This window comes from Rhipicephalus microplus, chromosome 7 (genome assembly GCF_043290135.1).
Source record: "Rhipicephalus microplus isolate Deutch F79 chromosome 7, USDA_Rmic, whole genome shotgun sequence".
Taxonomy (NCBI): domain Eukaryota; kingdom Metazoa; phylum Arthropoda; class Arachnida; order Ixodida; family Ixodidae; genus Rhipicephalus; species Rhipicephalus microplus.
This window is the reverse complement of record NC_134706.1, coordinates 147,288,381-147,305,950: the sequence shown is the minus strand read 5'-3', so window position 1 is coordinate 147,305,950 and position 17,570 is coordinate 147,288,381. Positions and strand designations below refer to the sequence as shown.

At 45.4% G+C, this 17,570-nt stretch overlaps 1 protein-coding gene across 3 annotated transcripts in view; it reads left to right on the top strand.

Moving 5' to 3' along the window:
- Positions 1-17,570, top strand: part of LOC142767101 (uncharacterized) — a 278,526-nt gene that overhangs the window by 133,809 nt on the left and 127,147 nt on the right. For 2 of the 3 annotated variants that reach the window (XM_075868332.1, XM_075868329.1), the window contains 2 exons: positions 13,718-13,872; positions 17,515-17,541. In XM_075868332.1, the coding sequence (XP_075724447.1) occupies positions 13,718-13,872; positions 17,515-17,541 (182 nt within the window). The remainder of the gene's footprint in view (positions 1-13,717; positions 13,873-17,514; positions 17,542-17,570) is intronic. The other variant, XM_075868330.1, reaches the window with a different exon arrangement.

The following is a 17,570-nucleotide window of genomic DNA, read 5'->3' as shown; positions in this document are numbered from 1 at the left end:
GCGTTCTCGACCCTCGTCGCTCTTCTTACTACCCCTCCGATTCTGGCACACTTCAACCCTGCTGCCCCTACGGAAATCCGAACAGATGGAAGTGGTCACGGCATTGGTGCAGTGCCGGCTCAGAAACAGCTTGGCCATGATTGCGTTATTGCATATGCCAGCCGCCTCCTATCCGCCCCTGAACGTAACTATTCGATAACAGAGCGTGTGTGCTTGGCTCTTGTGTAGACGGTGGCGAAATTTTGACCTTATCTATACGGACGCCCATTTTCGGTAGTTACCGACCACCACGCACTCTGCTGGTACAACTGTCTAAAAGATCCATCAGGCCGCCTTAGTCACTGGGCTTTGCGCCTGCAAGAGTTTTCCTATTCGGTGGCCTACTAATCTGGCCACCTACACCGTGATGCAGATTGCCTCTTCCGGCACCCTGTCGACGATCCTGAGGACACTGACGAGCCCACGGAGAACTCTATCTTGTCAGTGTCTGACTTCCTTAATATTGGGGAAGAACAGAAGCGTGATCCAGAGTTGCTTGACATCATCAGCCGTATGAAATCCTCCAGAAATGAGGCTTCCGTCCGCTACTTTGTCATTCAAAAGGGTGTGCTATACCGTTGCAATTTCCGACCAGACGGGCCCGCCCTTCTCATTGTTGTGCCTAAGCATTTGCGCCGCTGTGTTCTCACCGAACTTCATGACGCTCCCACGGCTGGACACCTTGGCGTATTCCGCACGTACGAGCGCGTTCGGTGCCGTTTTTTCTGGCCAGACCATGCTCGTTCGGTACGCCGATACGTTGCCACGTGTGACCTATGCCAACGTCGTAAAACAGCGTCGCTGCAACCCGCTGGCCATGTTCAACCAATAGACATACCCGCGGAACCATTTTAACGTGTTGGGTTAAACCTGATTCGTCCTTTTTCCACATAAACATTGGGAAAGAAATCGATAGCCGGTATTATAGACAACGCTACACGCTACGCTATTACGCGAGCTCTACCGACCAGCTGTGCAACCGACGTCGCTGAATTCTTGTTACGGGACGTTATATTGATTCACGGTGCTCCGAGACAGCTTCTCACAGACCGTGGCCGTACATTTCTATCCCAAGTCATCGCCGACATTCTACGTTCTTGTTCCACACAACACACACTGACAACCGCTTACCACCCTCAAACAAACGGCCTCACGAAACGATTTAACCGCACTTTAACAAATATGCTCGCTCTGTACGTGTCGCCCGACCACCGAGACTGGGACCTTGCCTTACCCTACGCAACTTTCGCGTATAATCAATCCCGTCACGACACAGCGGGCTTTTCGCCGTTCTACTTACTGCACGCAAGAGAGCTGACTTTACTACTAGACACAGTCATCTAGCTCACACCTCGTTCGTCCACCAGCGAGTATGCCCGCGACGCAATTGTGCGAGCCGATCACGCCCGTCAGCTCGCTCGCGCTTGGCTCATAGCGTTGCAAACCAACCAATGCCATCGGTACGATGCGGAACACAGAGACGTACATTTCGCTCCCGGTACCCTCGTTTTACTCTGGTCCCCTCATCGTCGGCTGGGCCTATCTGATAAACTTCTGTCTCATTACACGGGACCCTACCGAATATTGCGTCAAGTAACAACTGTCACCTACGTGATCAGCCCCATCTGTCCATCATCATCTACTATGCGGCCCAGTGATATCGTACACGTCTCGCGGATCAAGCCCTACAATGATGCGTCAGATAACGACCTTTAAAGCACCGGGACGGTGCCTCTGTCGCTGGGGGTCATGCCACGTGCCAGTGCATAGAGCTGAAAAAGACAAAGCAGATAGACTGGCGCGAGCTAATCTGTGTGGCTGGCGCTGCTCGCCTAACCGTCTGAAAATACATTGGTGACTACCCCTCTGAATCATTCTCCACCATTTTCTTCTCACATTGCATCAGTTTAAAATTCAAAATAAATTGTTTCAAAATTTTGTTGAAAAACTGAAAGTACCTCTTACTGCTCCTAATATTTTGTTCTTTGGGGCTGTTTCATTAGGACTTTGCGACAGGAACATCTGCGGGGCTGTCTACTAATTCCTTTGTAACACAATAAGATTACCTTGCTGACAATTTTTGTGACGGTTACACCTCAGTAATTCGAAAAAATTTATTTTTTTCGCTTTTTTCTCATTGTGCCAAAAAATTCCTGCCAATTAAAAACAAAGTAACCCTATTTCCCTAGCCTGGATAATCATAAAGTTTTGACTTACATTCACCACCGGGTCTCTTGGCCAATCCTTCTTATTTGGTGATAGCCACGAAAGAGGATCAAGCAAGCAAGCAAGCAAATAAACCATGCTGTGTTTTCAGAACCGCGTCTGAGGGTCTTACAACTACTGGTGACCCTGCTCTACCAAAGCGACCTTCCATGGAGCAGCGTGAGAAACTCCGCTGCCTCGGCCTCAACCCTGGTACCGCTGCCCTTGCACCCGGCCAGGTACCCGGTTCCAGTGTTGTTGGAGGTACGACTACCTTAATGCTACCACAGCTGTGGCCAGCGATCTCCTTATGGTTCATTCAAGTAGTAAACAAGTCTGTCGAGAACAAGCTCAGGATAAGACTCTGTCAGAGCTGGCAGAAACGGGCAAGTACATAATAAACGTTGCTCCGACAGTCATAAACACTGCTCGCACCTTTCCGATTCCCGAAGCAGGTTCAATTAGATAAAGGGTAAAATATCTCACAGCTGAAGTCTGCAACTTGGTTCGGAAATTGCTGAGTATTCGCAACCTAAATGACCAGCCTCCTCCACGCCGACTACCTATCACGTCGCCTGCTCAGCAATGACCGCTCCACCCGCTCGAGCACTGGTTTTCATCGCCGACGACATGCTACGATCGCCGGTGTTTTCATGCCACGGCTCCCAAATGTGTGTCACCTTGTTCATGGCACATGGGAAACGCTCAAGCCGATCGTCAATACTAGCCGCGGGCAATCAAAGCCAACCTCAAGCCGCCTCTTCTACATCACCGACAGAACCACAGGGCTTCGCTTGCTGGTGGCCATTGAAGCAAAAGATCAGCATAATTCCCGCTTCCAAAACTGACCAGCATCTCCACGTGAAGTCAACTCCTGTACAAGCGATCAATTTTTCTGTCATTGCAACTTACGGACAGGAGTTCTGACCGTTTTTCTAGGTGTCAAAAAGAAACTACAATGGTTATTTTGGATAGGAGACATATGCTACGGAAATTTAGGCGCCAATTTGTAAAGCCATTTTGATCTGCTCGTGGATATATTTACTTTCGCTTGGTGGATAGCTATACCGGTCAAGTGGTCAATCGTTTTCGGTCACGTGCTACGGCGCTTAACCCCACTTTCATGAAACCGCTTACGTTGCCATATACAGCTCTGGTCAACAAGTTTCTGGGAATTACTGTACAATTTCCAATGAATAAGACCTACAAGCACACTGTGACACACTGCATTGTTAACATAGGCCCATCTGTCTACTGTTTCTCTCGCCGAATTTGCCTTCATAAATTTCAAATTGCTTGCAATGAATTCGTGCATAAGCTACAGCTGCTGATCATCCGTCTGTCATCAATCTCGTGGCTGTCTGCACTACTCACGATTCCCTAAAAAAACAACGACTGGCGGCCATGTGGTCATTATCGAGCTCTATATGCAGTCACCATTTCAGATCAATACCCGTTACCCAATATTCAGGAGTGCGCTTCTTTTTTACCGGCACAACAGTATACCCAAATATTGATCCCGTGAGAGCTTGTCATTAGATTCACGTTGAGTCTTCGGACATTCCAAAAACTCCAATAATTATCCCATTTGGGCTTTATGAATATTCGCAAATCCTTTTTCGGTTTGAGAAACGCAGCTGAGACTGTTCAGGGTTTTATTGACTGAGTCACAAGACTCTTGCCGTTTTGTTTCTCCCTATGAATGACCTTCTGGTTGCCAGCATGGACTCTGAAACGCACAAGGAACATCTCCGTGAGCTTTTCACTCGACTGCATGATTACGACCTAGTAATCATTGTCGAAAATAGTCACTTTGGAGTCTCGGAGATAGCATTCCTCGGAAGACAGATCACTGAAGATGGCACCGCTACTCTACCTGACAAAATTCAAGCCATCGTTAACTACTCGCCTCCCACGTCCACACGTAATCTACGACGTTTTCTCGGACTGGTCAATTTTTATCGCCTCTTCATTCCTACATGCTATACACTGCTGCAGTCTCTGAAAGCACTACTCCCAACTTCGAAAGCCGAGTCGGCCGTACTTCCCTGAGACACGGTCGTGGATCAAGCTTTTGCTGCTATAAAGACCAAACTCCCCCAGGCCACCCTCCTGCACCATCCTTCACCAACTGCTCTACTAGCCTCGTGGTGGACACTTCTTCAGAGACAATTGGAGCTGCTCATTTTCAATGAATCAATGACGCATGGGCTTCAATTTTCTTCTTTTTTCCTAAGTTACGCGATACTGAGCGTCGATACAGTACTTTCGGGTGGGTTCTCCTCGTGGCCTAGCTTGCGGTTAAGCATTTCAGGTATTTTCTTGAAGGGCGACAATTTGCCATTCTTACTGTCCACAAGCCACATCTCGGCTCTACGTTCCTGCAGCGCCACGCACACTCATTGAGAGCTTCGAAACGTCTCATCCAGTGGTGAATTCATAACAGACTTACGTAATGTAAAAGGCAGCTTTAACAGTGCACGTTCTCAGTCATAATACTATCAGTGCCACAACCAAGACCACCGAACTGTCATTGTTTTTGCTCGCACTGGCAGAGCCATTAGACGATGGGCTTCCACGACTTCGATCCTCTACCTCTCTTCGACTGAAAGAAGTAAACTTTCCCGACTACAGCGTCACCTTCTGGTGCGATGTTTCAAAGAACTGCGCACGTATTTATGTTCCTTCAGAACTTCGTCGTGCTGTTTTGACACCCTCCACTCAATCGGCCATCCAGACGTAAGAGCTATGCAACACCTGGTCACGGAACGTTATGTCTGGCCACGCATTCGCGCTAACATTCGTGACTGAGTTCGCACTTGCACAGCGGTTCAGCGTATGAAGGTACATTGGTACACCAAGCCTCCTTGGGGAAAATTTTCTCTCCCATATGCACGTTTTTACACCCTTTATTTGGACATTTTCGGGCCTTTACGTCCATGCTGTGGATATACGTGCTTGCTTACGTGTATTGACAAGTATGCTAGGTGGCCTGAAGCAGATCCAATGCCGATGGGAATCACTGAGTTGGAGACTGCGTTGGCTACAGAACAAGAGAAAACGAGGGCAACGGGACAAAGGTGGAAGTCTACCGACAAAGCACTAGCGAAGGTGAAGAAATGAGCGGCTGACAAAGAGAACTGCAGGGCACCGGCAACAAAAACAGCGGAGAAATAAAAGGAAGCAACTTTGGAAAAACAGGTTCAGCCGGTTCAAAGTCACAAGACCCATCTTGAGCGAAGTAGTGGTGGGGCTGGGAGGGGACAAGGAAGCTGGCGTCACAGGTGCAAGTAACCCCCAGGTGCAGGACGCTCCAGCTGGAAAGTCACAGCATGTGATACTCGCCGGGGAACAGAATTTAAATCGATGCGCAGAAGCAATCAAAGAAAGGGTAATATGTGGCAAAAGGGTTGCAGTAGGGATGTTCCCAGGGCGCAAGCGCAAAGCAGACATGAGTGAAGAGAGCGAAAAACTCAAAACTACAGCTGATTGACAAAACCTCGTGATAATTTCAGGTGGTTAAAACGATGTCTTAGATGAGGATAAGGCAGGACTAGCGACAACACTGGCGAAAGGGTTCGATGACATGCGCGCCACTTCTCCTCAGGTACAGGCAGTGATATGCACGATACCGTATGTACCGGTGCGGGACGACAACCTACTAAGAGCGGTTGTAAACGCAAACCGAGAAACATGGCGGATGAGTGGAGAGAAAGGATTGGAGGTGGTAGAAATAAACAAAGAGGTGCATAGGTGGGGTGGTTTTCAACAAGACAGAATTCACTTCGATGGGCGACTAAGTCATCAGTGGGTTGATGACTTGCTGGACGCGCAGTGGTTTTTTCGGGGCGCACGATGGCGATTCGGGGTGCAGGATAGCTAGTTACGAGGAAAACAACCAGGAAGACATTTTGGCGGATGGTATGGACAGATACGATTCCAAAGTGGCACCAATATTTAAGACAGGTAGACTGTGTAGTAGAAATAGACGTAGCTACAAGGGCCTAGCCAATTAAGACGTACGGTATATTAGCATGCAGGGGAGCAGGAACACGCTGAAGGGGAAGAGATAGAACAGCTAAAGAAGGAGAGAAGATGGTACATGGCTTCGTAGAAACACATCTTAGGGACATGGAACAACCTTCTAACAATGCGGACTACGCGTGGGAATATTGTAATAGAACAGAAGGCAGCAGATAGGTGGTGGTATTGGGGTATTCATTCATAAAAGTACAGGCCGGCAAAGGTTCAAGCAGGAGTGCAAAGAACATTTATGGCTAAAACCGAAAGTGGGACGGCAATCAACACTCATTAGTTTGGTGTACTTGTGGAGAGGAGCAAAGGCCAGAGAGGAAAACCAGGCAATGGTGGAGTTTATATCAAAGGACATTGAGGAACAAGGAAGAAAGAGCGAGATTATTATACTAGGAGATATGAATGCGCGCATCGAAGATAGAGAAGAGTATACCAACCGAACAGGCATAATGATCATGGATATGCGTGAAAGGCATGATCTGATAAGTTGCAACAGTACTGAGCAGTGTGAATGGCAAATAACATGGGAAGTTGAAAGGCTGCAGTCGACGATAGATTACGCACTGATGTCACATAGGATGCGCCATAGGCTCAGGCAAATGCACATAGGTGAAAGTGGCTACAGAAGTCTGGGTAGTGATCACAAACGTATCAAGCTAAATTTGTAAGAGCGGTGAAGGTGGGAAGGAGACAAGATGAGCTACTACAGGAAATGCTCTATTCAGAAAGGCAGATAGAAATAGCTACTGAAGAAGTTCAGAAAGTAATCACTGAGGATTATGAAACAATGTGAACATACGCGATTTCAGTCAGACTGTTTGAGCTAGAGCTCCCAAGGCACGTGACAAGCCACCCCGCAAAAGAAGGCACCAACACAAAGTTGGCGGGTTGAGGAAGTTAAGAGAGCCATAGCAAATAGTCAGGAAGTGTCTAGAGAACAAAGGCATGCTAAGCAGCGCGGTGAACTGACAGATGATGTTGGAAGAGAATGGGACATCTTTCAAAGCTGTAGAAGGAAAGCATTCCTTCTGATCAATGAAAAGATTAGAAGAAATCGCACTCAGTGGCTGGCAGAAGTACATAAACAGGATAGAAAGGCAGCTGCGAAATTTTGAAACCATCTAAGCTTCCTAACAAATGAGACGAGCCTATAGCAGAAGTTTATAACTACAGCTATGGGTGCTAAACTAGAAGCGGCCAAAGCCATTGAATCTATAGGAACAAGGGTGAATGAAAATTTTCGACAAAGAAGTGCCTTATGCACCACAATAGACAAGGATAAATCAAGTGGCGCAATGGCTCCATTATCACAAAGAGAGTGGGATAGGGTTGAGAAGAGGGTTCCTAGTAGTATATCAACAGGCCCAGATGGCATGCCGATTACGCTCATAAAGACATTGGGTTTAAAGTTTAAGGGGACTTTGAGGGAGGCAATGAGCAAAATAATAATCGATGGTGAAGTCCCCGATGAATGGAAACTTAGCATGATTAGCAGGATGCATAAAGGAAAGGGATATAAAGCTGACATAAACAACTACCGTCCTGTGACAGCGACATCAGTGGTCAACAGGCTGGCCATGCAGATTATGAAGGAAATGATTGATATGTGGAGTTTAACGTCCCAATACCACCATATGATTATGAGAGACGCCGTAGTGGAGGGCTCCAGGAATTTTGACCACCTGGGGTTCTTTAACGTGCACCCAAATCTGAGCACACGGGCCTACAGATTATGAAGGAAAGACTGAAGGCATGGATTGAAGATGAGGGTGCACTTAGGGGAACGGCATACTGAGTTTCGGAAATACAGAAGGTTGTAAGACAATCTGTTCTCACTGACGCAGGGCTTCTAAATAGCAGAAAAGGAACATGGGCCCCTGTGGCCAGCATTTTTGATATCAAGGGCGCGTACGGTAGTGTGGTTCAAGAGGACTTGTGGGTAATACTGGACACACTAGGTATGAAAGAAGGAGTCTCTATTGTTTTAAAAGATATCTATAAAGATATCAAGGTAGTCATAAAGTAGGAGAAACAGGTATCCAAGCCCACGGAGGTCCAACGGAGACTTAGGCAGGTGTATTCTCTGTCACACTTGTTATTCATGATGTACCTACAAGAATTAGAGGCCAACTTGAAGGGAAGTTGTTAATTTCCTCCTCCTCGACTAGCTTCTACGCTCGCTAAGGAGGAAAGATGTTTCGGGTTCGGAATGGGTCCGCTCGATGACTCGAATGCACGAGGGCAGCACGAAGGAAGAGATATCGTTCGGTGAAAAGACGCTTTATTGCATACTCAGGCGACTGCCTGAATCCAAGGCCAATCTTCCGCTCTCCCCTTTTCCACATAGAAACATCCTCTTTTCAACCTTCGGTTGAACAAAGGGTCTCGACACAAGCCAATCACACGTGTGAGCTGGCATCGCCGCATCGAATCGCAAAACCACTTTCATAACTGGCAAGACATCGGTGAAAATTACGTTATGGAATATAAAACGAGAGGGGACAGGCTCTTAGACTGTCACAGTCTCTCCAATGTCTGGCCGTGCAGCTTCGTCGGCTGATTTCCGTCCGCAGCCGTTCTCACGATCGAGCCCCGTCACATGTCCCAATAAATGTTGCTTCGTAGAAGCCTCCCTAAGAGCGTTTAGTACACCATTGGGCTCTCAGTGCTTACCAGGTGTGTATGCGACAATGAGGCGCCCCGACATCCTAACTACTCTTGGCAATGACGTACACCAAGAAAGGATATGCTCGTCTCCATGCCGCCACCATGATCAGCCCAGTGGTCGCGTCCCCACGGCATTTTGAACACACGTGCACGCCAACAATGACTTAAACTCAGACGGCGGCGCCTGGCCTGTTTTTTACCAGACACTCTTCCGAGTAAGCCTTTTTCTTCTAGTGTCAAACGGGGGCGACTTAGACGGCTCCACTCATGAACCGTGTAAACGAAGGAGTCTCCTTCATTTCCTGGGTGCAGGTCTCCCACATTCACCTTCGCGGAACCGATCAGCTTCGTTAGTTGACGTTTCGGGAACGGGCTCCGCACTTTGCATCATCCGCAATAATTGCGCAACACACACACGTCCCTAATGGTTACCTCATACTAACTGAAGTGGACTTGGCTTCAACCTCCCTTTCGTCAAACAAGGCAAAGTCATTGAACAGGCACTACCAGCATTGATATACGCAGATGATATAGTGCTAATGGACGACAACAAGGAAGATTTGCAGAGATTGATGGACATCTGCGGTAATGAGAACATAGGCTAGATTTTGGATACAATAAGAAAAATCAGCAGTCAGAAGTTTTAATGACAATCAAGAAATTGAGCTTAAAACACGGGAGATCACGCAAGAGATAACAGATAAATACAAATATGTGGGTTTATGGATAAGAACTGGGACCGAGTATCTAAGTGGACACGAAGTGTGCTTGACAACTAACAGTAACAGGAATGTAGCAGTGGTGAAAATGGGGTACTGTGGAATTACAGTAGGTATGAGGCTGTGGAAGGAATGTGGAAAGGGGTCGTGGTTCCTGGTCTGACGTTCGGCATAGTGGTCTTGTGCAAGAGATCAAAAGTTCAAGCAAGATAAGGAATTAAGCAATGTAGAATAGGCACCTTGCCATAGGAGCTCACGGGAATACACCAAATCTTGCAGTAGAAGGTGATATGGGATGGACAATATTTGAGGGTAGGGAAGCTAGCATCAAGATAAAATTTGAAAAGCGATTGAGAAAGATGAGGGAGGAGCGTTGGGCAAGGAAGATTTTAGGCTACTTGTACATGAAGAATGTCAATTTAAATTAGAGGAAGTGAACCAGAAAATTGGCGGTTAAATACTTATACAACAGCAGGCGGCCAAACCCAAAAGAATGATAGGTTAAGAAGAAGGTGAAGGAAGCTGAGACCGATATGTGGAGAATTGGCGCGATTAAGAAGTCCGCACTAAAGGTCTATCGAACTTTTAAGCAGGAAATCGCCAAGGAAATTACCTATGATAATACTCGGAGTAGTTCTGTACTGTTTGAGGCGAGGACGGGAGTATTGCTATTCAAGACATATTGGGCCAAATACGAAGGGGTAGACAGGGTCTGCAGTGCGTGTGGACAGGAAGAAGAAACTGCCGAACACTTGATAATGTTCTGTAAAGGGCTCACCCCATAGATCAGGATGATGGCACATAGTTTTTCAAAGCACTAGGATGTAGGGACAGGGAGGCCAAAATAAACTTTAAGCGGGTAGAGTTAACTAGAAGGAGGCTATATGATGGGTGGCCAAAGTCAAGGCACGAATGAAAATTGAACCCTTCAATGCAGAGTACCATTCGTCAACCACACTATTTAAAGAAAAAATCTAGTTTAGGGTTCACTAAGTATTACGGCTTGGTGGCTATAGACCCCGCCCGATCTGAAGGGTGCAGCCATATCAATCCATCCATCGATCCAGCCTGATATGAAGGCACAAGCCGTTCCTCGTACCTTTCTTGCAACCTAGATTAGCCATTTCGGTGAACCATCAACGGTGACTACTGATCGAGGCAGACAGTTTGAGTCAGTGCTATTCACCTCTGTCACATCTCTACTGGGTTGTGCGCACTTTCGCGCAACTGCGTATCATCCATTATCAAATGGCATTGTAGGGAGACTCCATCATCCGTTTAAAGCAGCACTCGCCTCACAGCCTCACGGGAGTATTGCGTATCACACCTCCCCGTCGTGCTTCTTGGCCTTCGTTCAACACTTCGGCCAGAACTTGCCTGCTCTGTAGCCAAGATGGTTTATGACTTCACACTCCGTTAGCCTGGTGACCTCGTCCGCCTTCTTACTACGCACAGTGTTCCGAAAACATCTTATTTTGTTCACCGTCTGCGGATGTCCATGCAATGCTCGCGCCCATCACGTGCTTCAGCGAACACTAAGAACGATGTTTTTCTGCCGGCAAACCTACAGACATTCTCACACGTTTATGTTCGTGTTGATGCGTTCCGCCATGCTCTTCAGCCTTGCTATGATGGTCCTTTCCCAGTCACCAAACGTTATGAAAGTCATTTTACAATCCTGCGTAAAGGGCACAAGACACAGTCAGCATTAAAAGCATCAAACCAGCACCCATTCTGACAAAGTTAGTCTGACCGATTTGCTTTCAAGTGCCTACAGCATTCTGTCTGCAGGGGGGGGGGGGATCTTTGCTTGCTTTGCTATCCTAGATACATGGCACGTAGCCACTTTGGGGGATTGGCCAAGAATGTAACTTGGATCTGTGGTGCGCTTTTCTTCTTCTTCTGGCACGAAAAACTTGGGACATGAACTGGCAGTGGGTAGTCTGCCCCGCCGCGGTGGACTAGGGGCAAAGGTACTCGGCTGCTGACCCGTAGGTCGAGGAATCAATTCCCGGCTGCGGCGGCTACATTTTTGATGGAGGCGGAAATGTTGTAGACCCGTGTGCTCAGATTTGGGTGCACGTTAAAGAACTTCAGGTGGTCGAAGTTTCCGGAGCCCTCCACAACGGCGTCTCTCATAATCATATGGTGGTTTTGGGACGTTAAACCACACATATCATTCAATCAGTGGGTAGTCTACAGAAAAGAAAGAAGAGGTAGTTGAAACAATGGTGGAATAAACCACGCTGTGTTTTCGGAACCGCATCTCAGAGTGTTACTTATGTTTTCACTGTGCCTTCAGCTTCTGGGACCACAAGTAATCAGACCCTACAAACCAGCCCATGGGTAGGACCCCTCAGCGCTTTTCGCACGCTCATGAGAATGCAGGAAAATTTCTACTATGCGCGCCTTGCCGTCAATGCCGCTTGCTACATACTGCCAGTGACACAGCACACAGCTGACTAAACGGTAATACTTTTTTCTTTTGAATTTTCTATAGAATTCTGCAACCATAAACTTCGACTTTCTCTTCGCCATTTCGACACTGAACAAACACCACACCGAGACGAATATTGCTGCATCGTAATAACATACTTTAGCCGTAAAATACTACAAATACAGAGTAGAGAAACATTCGACGACGAAGACAAGCAGCTTGTTCCTGTCGTTGTGTGTTTCTATAATATGAGGTTTTGTTATTTCACGGCTAAAGTTTGCAGTTAAGCAAGATCCAACTAGGCCAACAAACAGCCTTGAAGGAACATGTGGCTTCATCTATATGGACTACCACGTTCTTGTTTTCAAAAAAACCATACAAGAATTGACGCAACTTCCAAAACTTCTAATTCATTTAGAGGTACCTCTTGTTCTGTGCACCAAACTAATAATTCCTCTTTTCTGTGTGTTTGCGTAAAGATTTGCGAATTTTCTTGAAGTTTCGTACAAATCGCCTGAAGTAAATGCATACGCCCAAATATCGCACTACTTCTCTCCCAACAAGGGAAAGACTGCGACAGCCGCAGTCTTGTGAGAGTGCAGACTAACACCTCCAGCGCTGACGACGTTGCTTAGAAAAGATGGCTTTTTAAAACCAAAGTGGAAATTTTTTCTTTACTCTGGAAGCTCGCTGATCAAATTGGCGTCAGGTTCACCTCACTGTTTTTCTTCCATAGCCTATACTTCCAGCCTGACAACGTAGCCCAAGCCGCTGGCAGGCAAAGGCGAGTAAGAAGCCATTAGCCCCTAGCGTGCTAAATATACCCGTAGAAAGCAAGATAGCTTAAAAGTAGATTGAAACATAGCTCAACCTCTTTGGCATTGCAATTGGCAACTTTCACGACCTATTGTTGGCGCAACTATACATCCAACATGCGGTCGTTGAGATGATCGGCCCGAAAGAGACGATGCTGGAAAGTACACTTTTGGCGATGACTCTGACTTCTCGTGCTTTGGTGGCCCTTGTATTTAAGTTTCTTGGAAAAAAGGGCAACTCTAACATATTATAATAAGTAAATAAATGCCGAGTAACTTATTGAGAATTTAAATGAGCGCGAAATCATACCATATTAAGCCGGCGAACTAAGTGCGAGAACTGCAAACCTGGAGGCTGCTGTCCTCGTGCACAAAATGATTGCTGCATATATTCACGAATTTGGCTGCTTGCCTGCTAAAGTTAAACTTCTTAGTCTTTAATGGCTTTTCGGGGCGCTAATTTGTACGGGATACCTAATTCCCTCCCTCCCCCCCCCCATTGTATATAGGCTGCAAGCGTCGCCGCTCGCAGTGAAATGAGGAAGATGTTTTCTTTCTAGTTTCCCTCTAATTTGAGAAAAAACTGAGCAAAATCGCGCGTAAACAAGCAGCAGCGTCTGCTTCTTGAAGCACACTCAGAACTTCAATCACCTCAGCAGAGCTTCCAGATGCCACCTTTCAGCGGTACCACGGTACCTGCGGAAAATGCGATTCGGCTCCATTACTCGTTCATTTTTTCCTTCTCGTTTTTAGTGTGTGCGATCGTGTTATAATGGCCATAATTTCATGCTCTTCACTAGCAGATTCTTCAAAGCCAACAAATATTTGATCTGCTGATGGTTTCGGAAGAATCATGGACCTCCAACGACTGTCTCTGCATTAAGTCAGCACGCTTAGCAAGTACTCTCGAAGGAGCTGAAAGAACAATAGAGTGCTACACATATATAACAGTAAGGTCAGTGTGAAGTTTTCTTTTTTTTTACTCAAAAATGTTCCGTATACTCAAAATTAAACAATTTTCGTTAGTGGTAACATACTGTATCAGTGCTCCCCCTTCTAGACAATTAGGCAGTATTTTCTAAATTACTACCAAGAAATTTGGTTCAGCGAAATCGCTACGAAGACGCTTGCTTGAGCGAAACGCTCGCCATTCTTACTCTACTTGCAGGGTTTATTTAGGAAAAGAAGTGACAATTTATTTTAAACATCAGTTGCTTATTCCTGAAAAAAATATAACAACATTGGTTAAACTGTCACTGAACTGAACTTTAGATCTGCAATGATTGCTTTCCCGCGAAGTTTTTAGTGAATTATCGTTTTTCTTGAGACATCTTCTTCAATGTACCAAATGTGATAAAAAAGGCATTTTCCCTTCTTTTTTTGTTTTCTAATATGTTATCCGTGTCGCTTATCTAGGCTACCGTGTTTTTTACACACTGCTGTGCTGTATAGCAAGCAAATAAGAAAGAACATGTGTCGGAGATGGTGAATAACTAAACCATTTGCTTGTGATAGTCTACAACATTTCTCAAAAGTGGTGCAAAATCCAGGCGGCAACAACCGCGTGTGAATTAGGGCTTTATATTTTACACGCGATAGCAAAATTCTGTCACAGTGTGTGCTGAGTTCGAAATGGCTTGTGCAAGTACAGCTTCTTCAGACGGCTGTATTTTGTTTAATGGACAGCATGTTGCTAACGCGATATCGTTTAATTTCTGGTGTCGCTCTTTGCGATCGAAAATTCATCTTATTTGCTTGACCAAGAAATTGATAAAGACGCAAATAGAATAAATTATTAAAAATTTTGGGTATGAGTGGTGACCGAGCTCAAGACTTTTGCTTGGCAAGCGGCTGTTCTATCCAACAGTGACACTTTTGCTTATGAGTACGGCGATATTATCATCTGCTTTGAGATGCAGGGAAAGTAGCTTCCATGCTTTAAAAAGCGCGTGTCCTGTATACATGTTTCACAAATCAACAAGATATATTCCTGTAACAAAGCATGGTACAAGGTTTGCCTTCGGGCGTCAGAACAAAAAGTTATCATATCGAATTCAGAGTTTTAAGTCAGTCAACCACTGAAAAAACACACAGGCTACAGAGCCCATAAAGGGACACTAAAGTCACATAATTTACGTCAGAGTGAAAGCTCAATGTATTACAGCATCTAAAACAACAATATCATCAACGGTGCCCTACTTAAAAACTAAGGTAAATGCAGAAGAACACAAGCACTGCCCTATGATATTTTCAAAATATTCCTAATCACACCAAACGAACCGCCTACAATTATTCATTAGTAGTGGATCTAACTGCACTAAATCAAGAACCTACCGTGCATCAAGAGACGCAATGAAATGCTGCTTTTTCGTTTCTGTTTGATTCATAGAAAAAAAACAGCCTTACCTAACTACGAAGAATAGCGTGAGCGGCTCGAAAATTCCTTTTTATGGTGGTTGCGCGGGACATGTGGTGTCATCTAACGGGGCTCAGTTGAAACAAAAGCGTCTGCATTATTGAAGCCAACGGCGGGAAATAATCAATGGCTGCTGTTTATGCTGTGGCTCCCGTTGCTTTTCGTCTGGTACTACTAGCACAGTAAAGCCGGATAACGTTGTGAATGGCAACAGTGACGTGGGTCGGTCCCATCCGTCCGCTTCTTGAGGCGGGTAATTTTAAGGGCGCCAACCCGATGCAGAGACCTAAAACGTGATTTTATTTCAAAATTGGCCCTTCCTTGGCACAACAGTAGCATTACAAGGTTTCTAAACCGTCATTTTAACAGTTAACTTGGACTTCATACTTGACTTTACTTGTGAAGGTATTCAGTTTCGGTTTGAGTTCTGTGGCGTGTGATGAACGCCAACTAGGTTGGCTCTAAAAGCTGCCATCGACAACGTTGATCACACAAACTCTAAGAATAATTATCATATTACCAGCAGAAATGAAACCCCATCATCCTACATGGCAATCACATATTATGCACATAGCCATGTGAAGTCTCACAACTTATTTTGAAGCGCGTCTCTCATAATCATATGATGGTTTTGGGACGTTAAACCTCACATATCAATCAACTTATTTTCAAGCAGACCACAATGTTCAAAAAACCACCATTGTGTTTGCAGTGCTGCATATCCAATGTTATAAACAGTACATGCCCACTATTACCATACAACCTTCACGTCGGATTAACACTCGTTGCAATCAATTTCCAATCATTGAAGCTCATTTATCTAGTAGTGTCCGGGCAGGCTGCCTCACTGCCTGAAGCGCTTAGTAACAGCTTGCCACTTATGATGTTGCTAATACTTATGTTGCTGTTGTGACAGTGACGCAACACTAAACATGCCATTTTTCGACAAACGTCTGTGCGTACAATATTTGTAAATATATTTAGCGTCATTTGGTTCTCGCTCAATAAGTAATTACAACACAATCACCTCCCCTTCGCGAGCTTCACATTACATTGACTCCCAAGGCTCCCAAGCCCACAAGGCAGTGAAAGCCCTGCTGTGTTTCCTGAGAAAGACAGGATTGTGTGAACGCCTCTGACATGCGGTAGAGTTCTACACGCTGCAGTGAAATTACTGTCAGCCTCTCCCCCGCCCTTTCTTTTTCTTTCCCTCTTTCTCGTCTTTCTTGTCCCCTTTCCTAATCCGCCAGTGTAGGGTAGCCAACCGGATGTCTTTCTGGTTAACCTTCCTGCCTTCTCCCTTTTGTTGCTTCCTTCTCCTCCTCCAGAGGTTCGTGGGGTTTGCCGAAGTTTTTTCAAGGACAGCTAATTTATAATGCGATAGCAATAAGTAGCTTTATTTAGCAGAACCTCCGGCGTTGTAGCCGTTCTTTGTGACCGGAAACTCATCAATTTAGAGGTGACTGAAAAATTGAGAATGATGCGAATAATAACCGATAATAAAATCACCTTCAGTCTGAATGGTAATCCGAGCCGGGTAGTTTGGGCCCGAGGGGAGATAAAACCCGTGTTTTTTCAGTGAGAATCGTATTCTGTACCATACATTCACGTGTCTGTTTGAAAATTCAGTGAAAATAACATCATGTGCTTGGAAATGCAAGGAAAGTAGTTTGCATGGCTTACAAGCAAACGCGTTTTGTATGCATGCTTTGCAATACACCATGAACCTAATAAAACGTAGTAGAAGCGTACGTTCCCATTGGGCTTGAAAACACGTAATTACGGTAATGGCTTCATGATTTAAAGCTCGTCACCCTCTACAAAATGCTCACACATTAGTGCACCTATTTTCTCAAGGCCAGGTATTGGGTGAATAACAAGTTCCAATAAAATTTAATGCACTAACAGTTTAAAGTATGCATGGACATATATCATTATAGCGTTTAAGTCATGAAGGGGAAGCTCAAGATTCTCAAATTTTTTTGTTTATGAACTCAAAGTAACCTTCACCAAAAGAGCGGTTGCGTACACGAATAAAAATTATAATTATCCAACTTGAGTGAAAGCTTCATAATTCTCACGATAATGTTGCATTTCATTCAAAGTCTATTTGTGTTATGCAAGCCTGTTGCTTTTACGTTTGTGTGTAGTTAAAAACAAACATTTGTTTTAATATTTCAGCGGTGCTCCCCAAACTACGGAATATCTGTACGTATACTCAATACTATCTCCCTTAA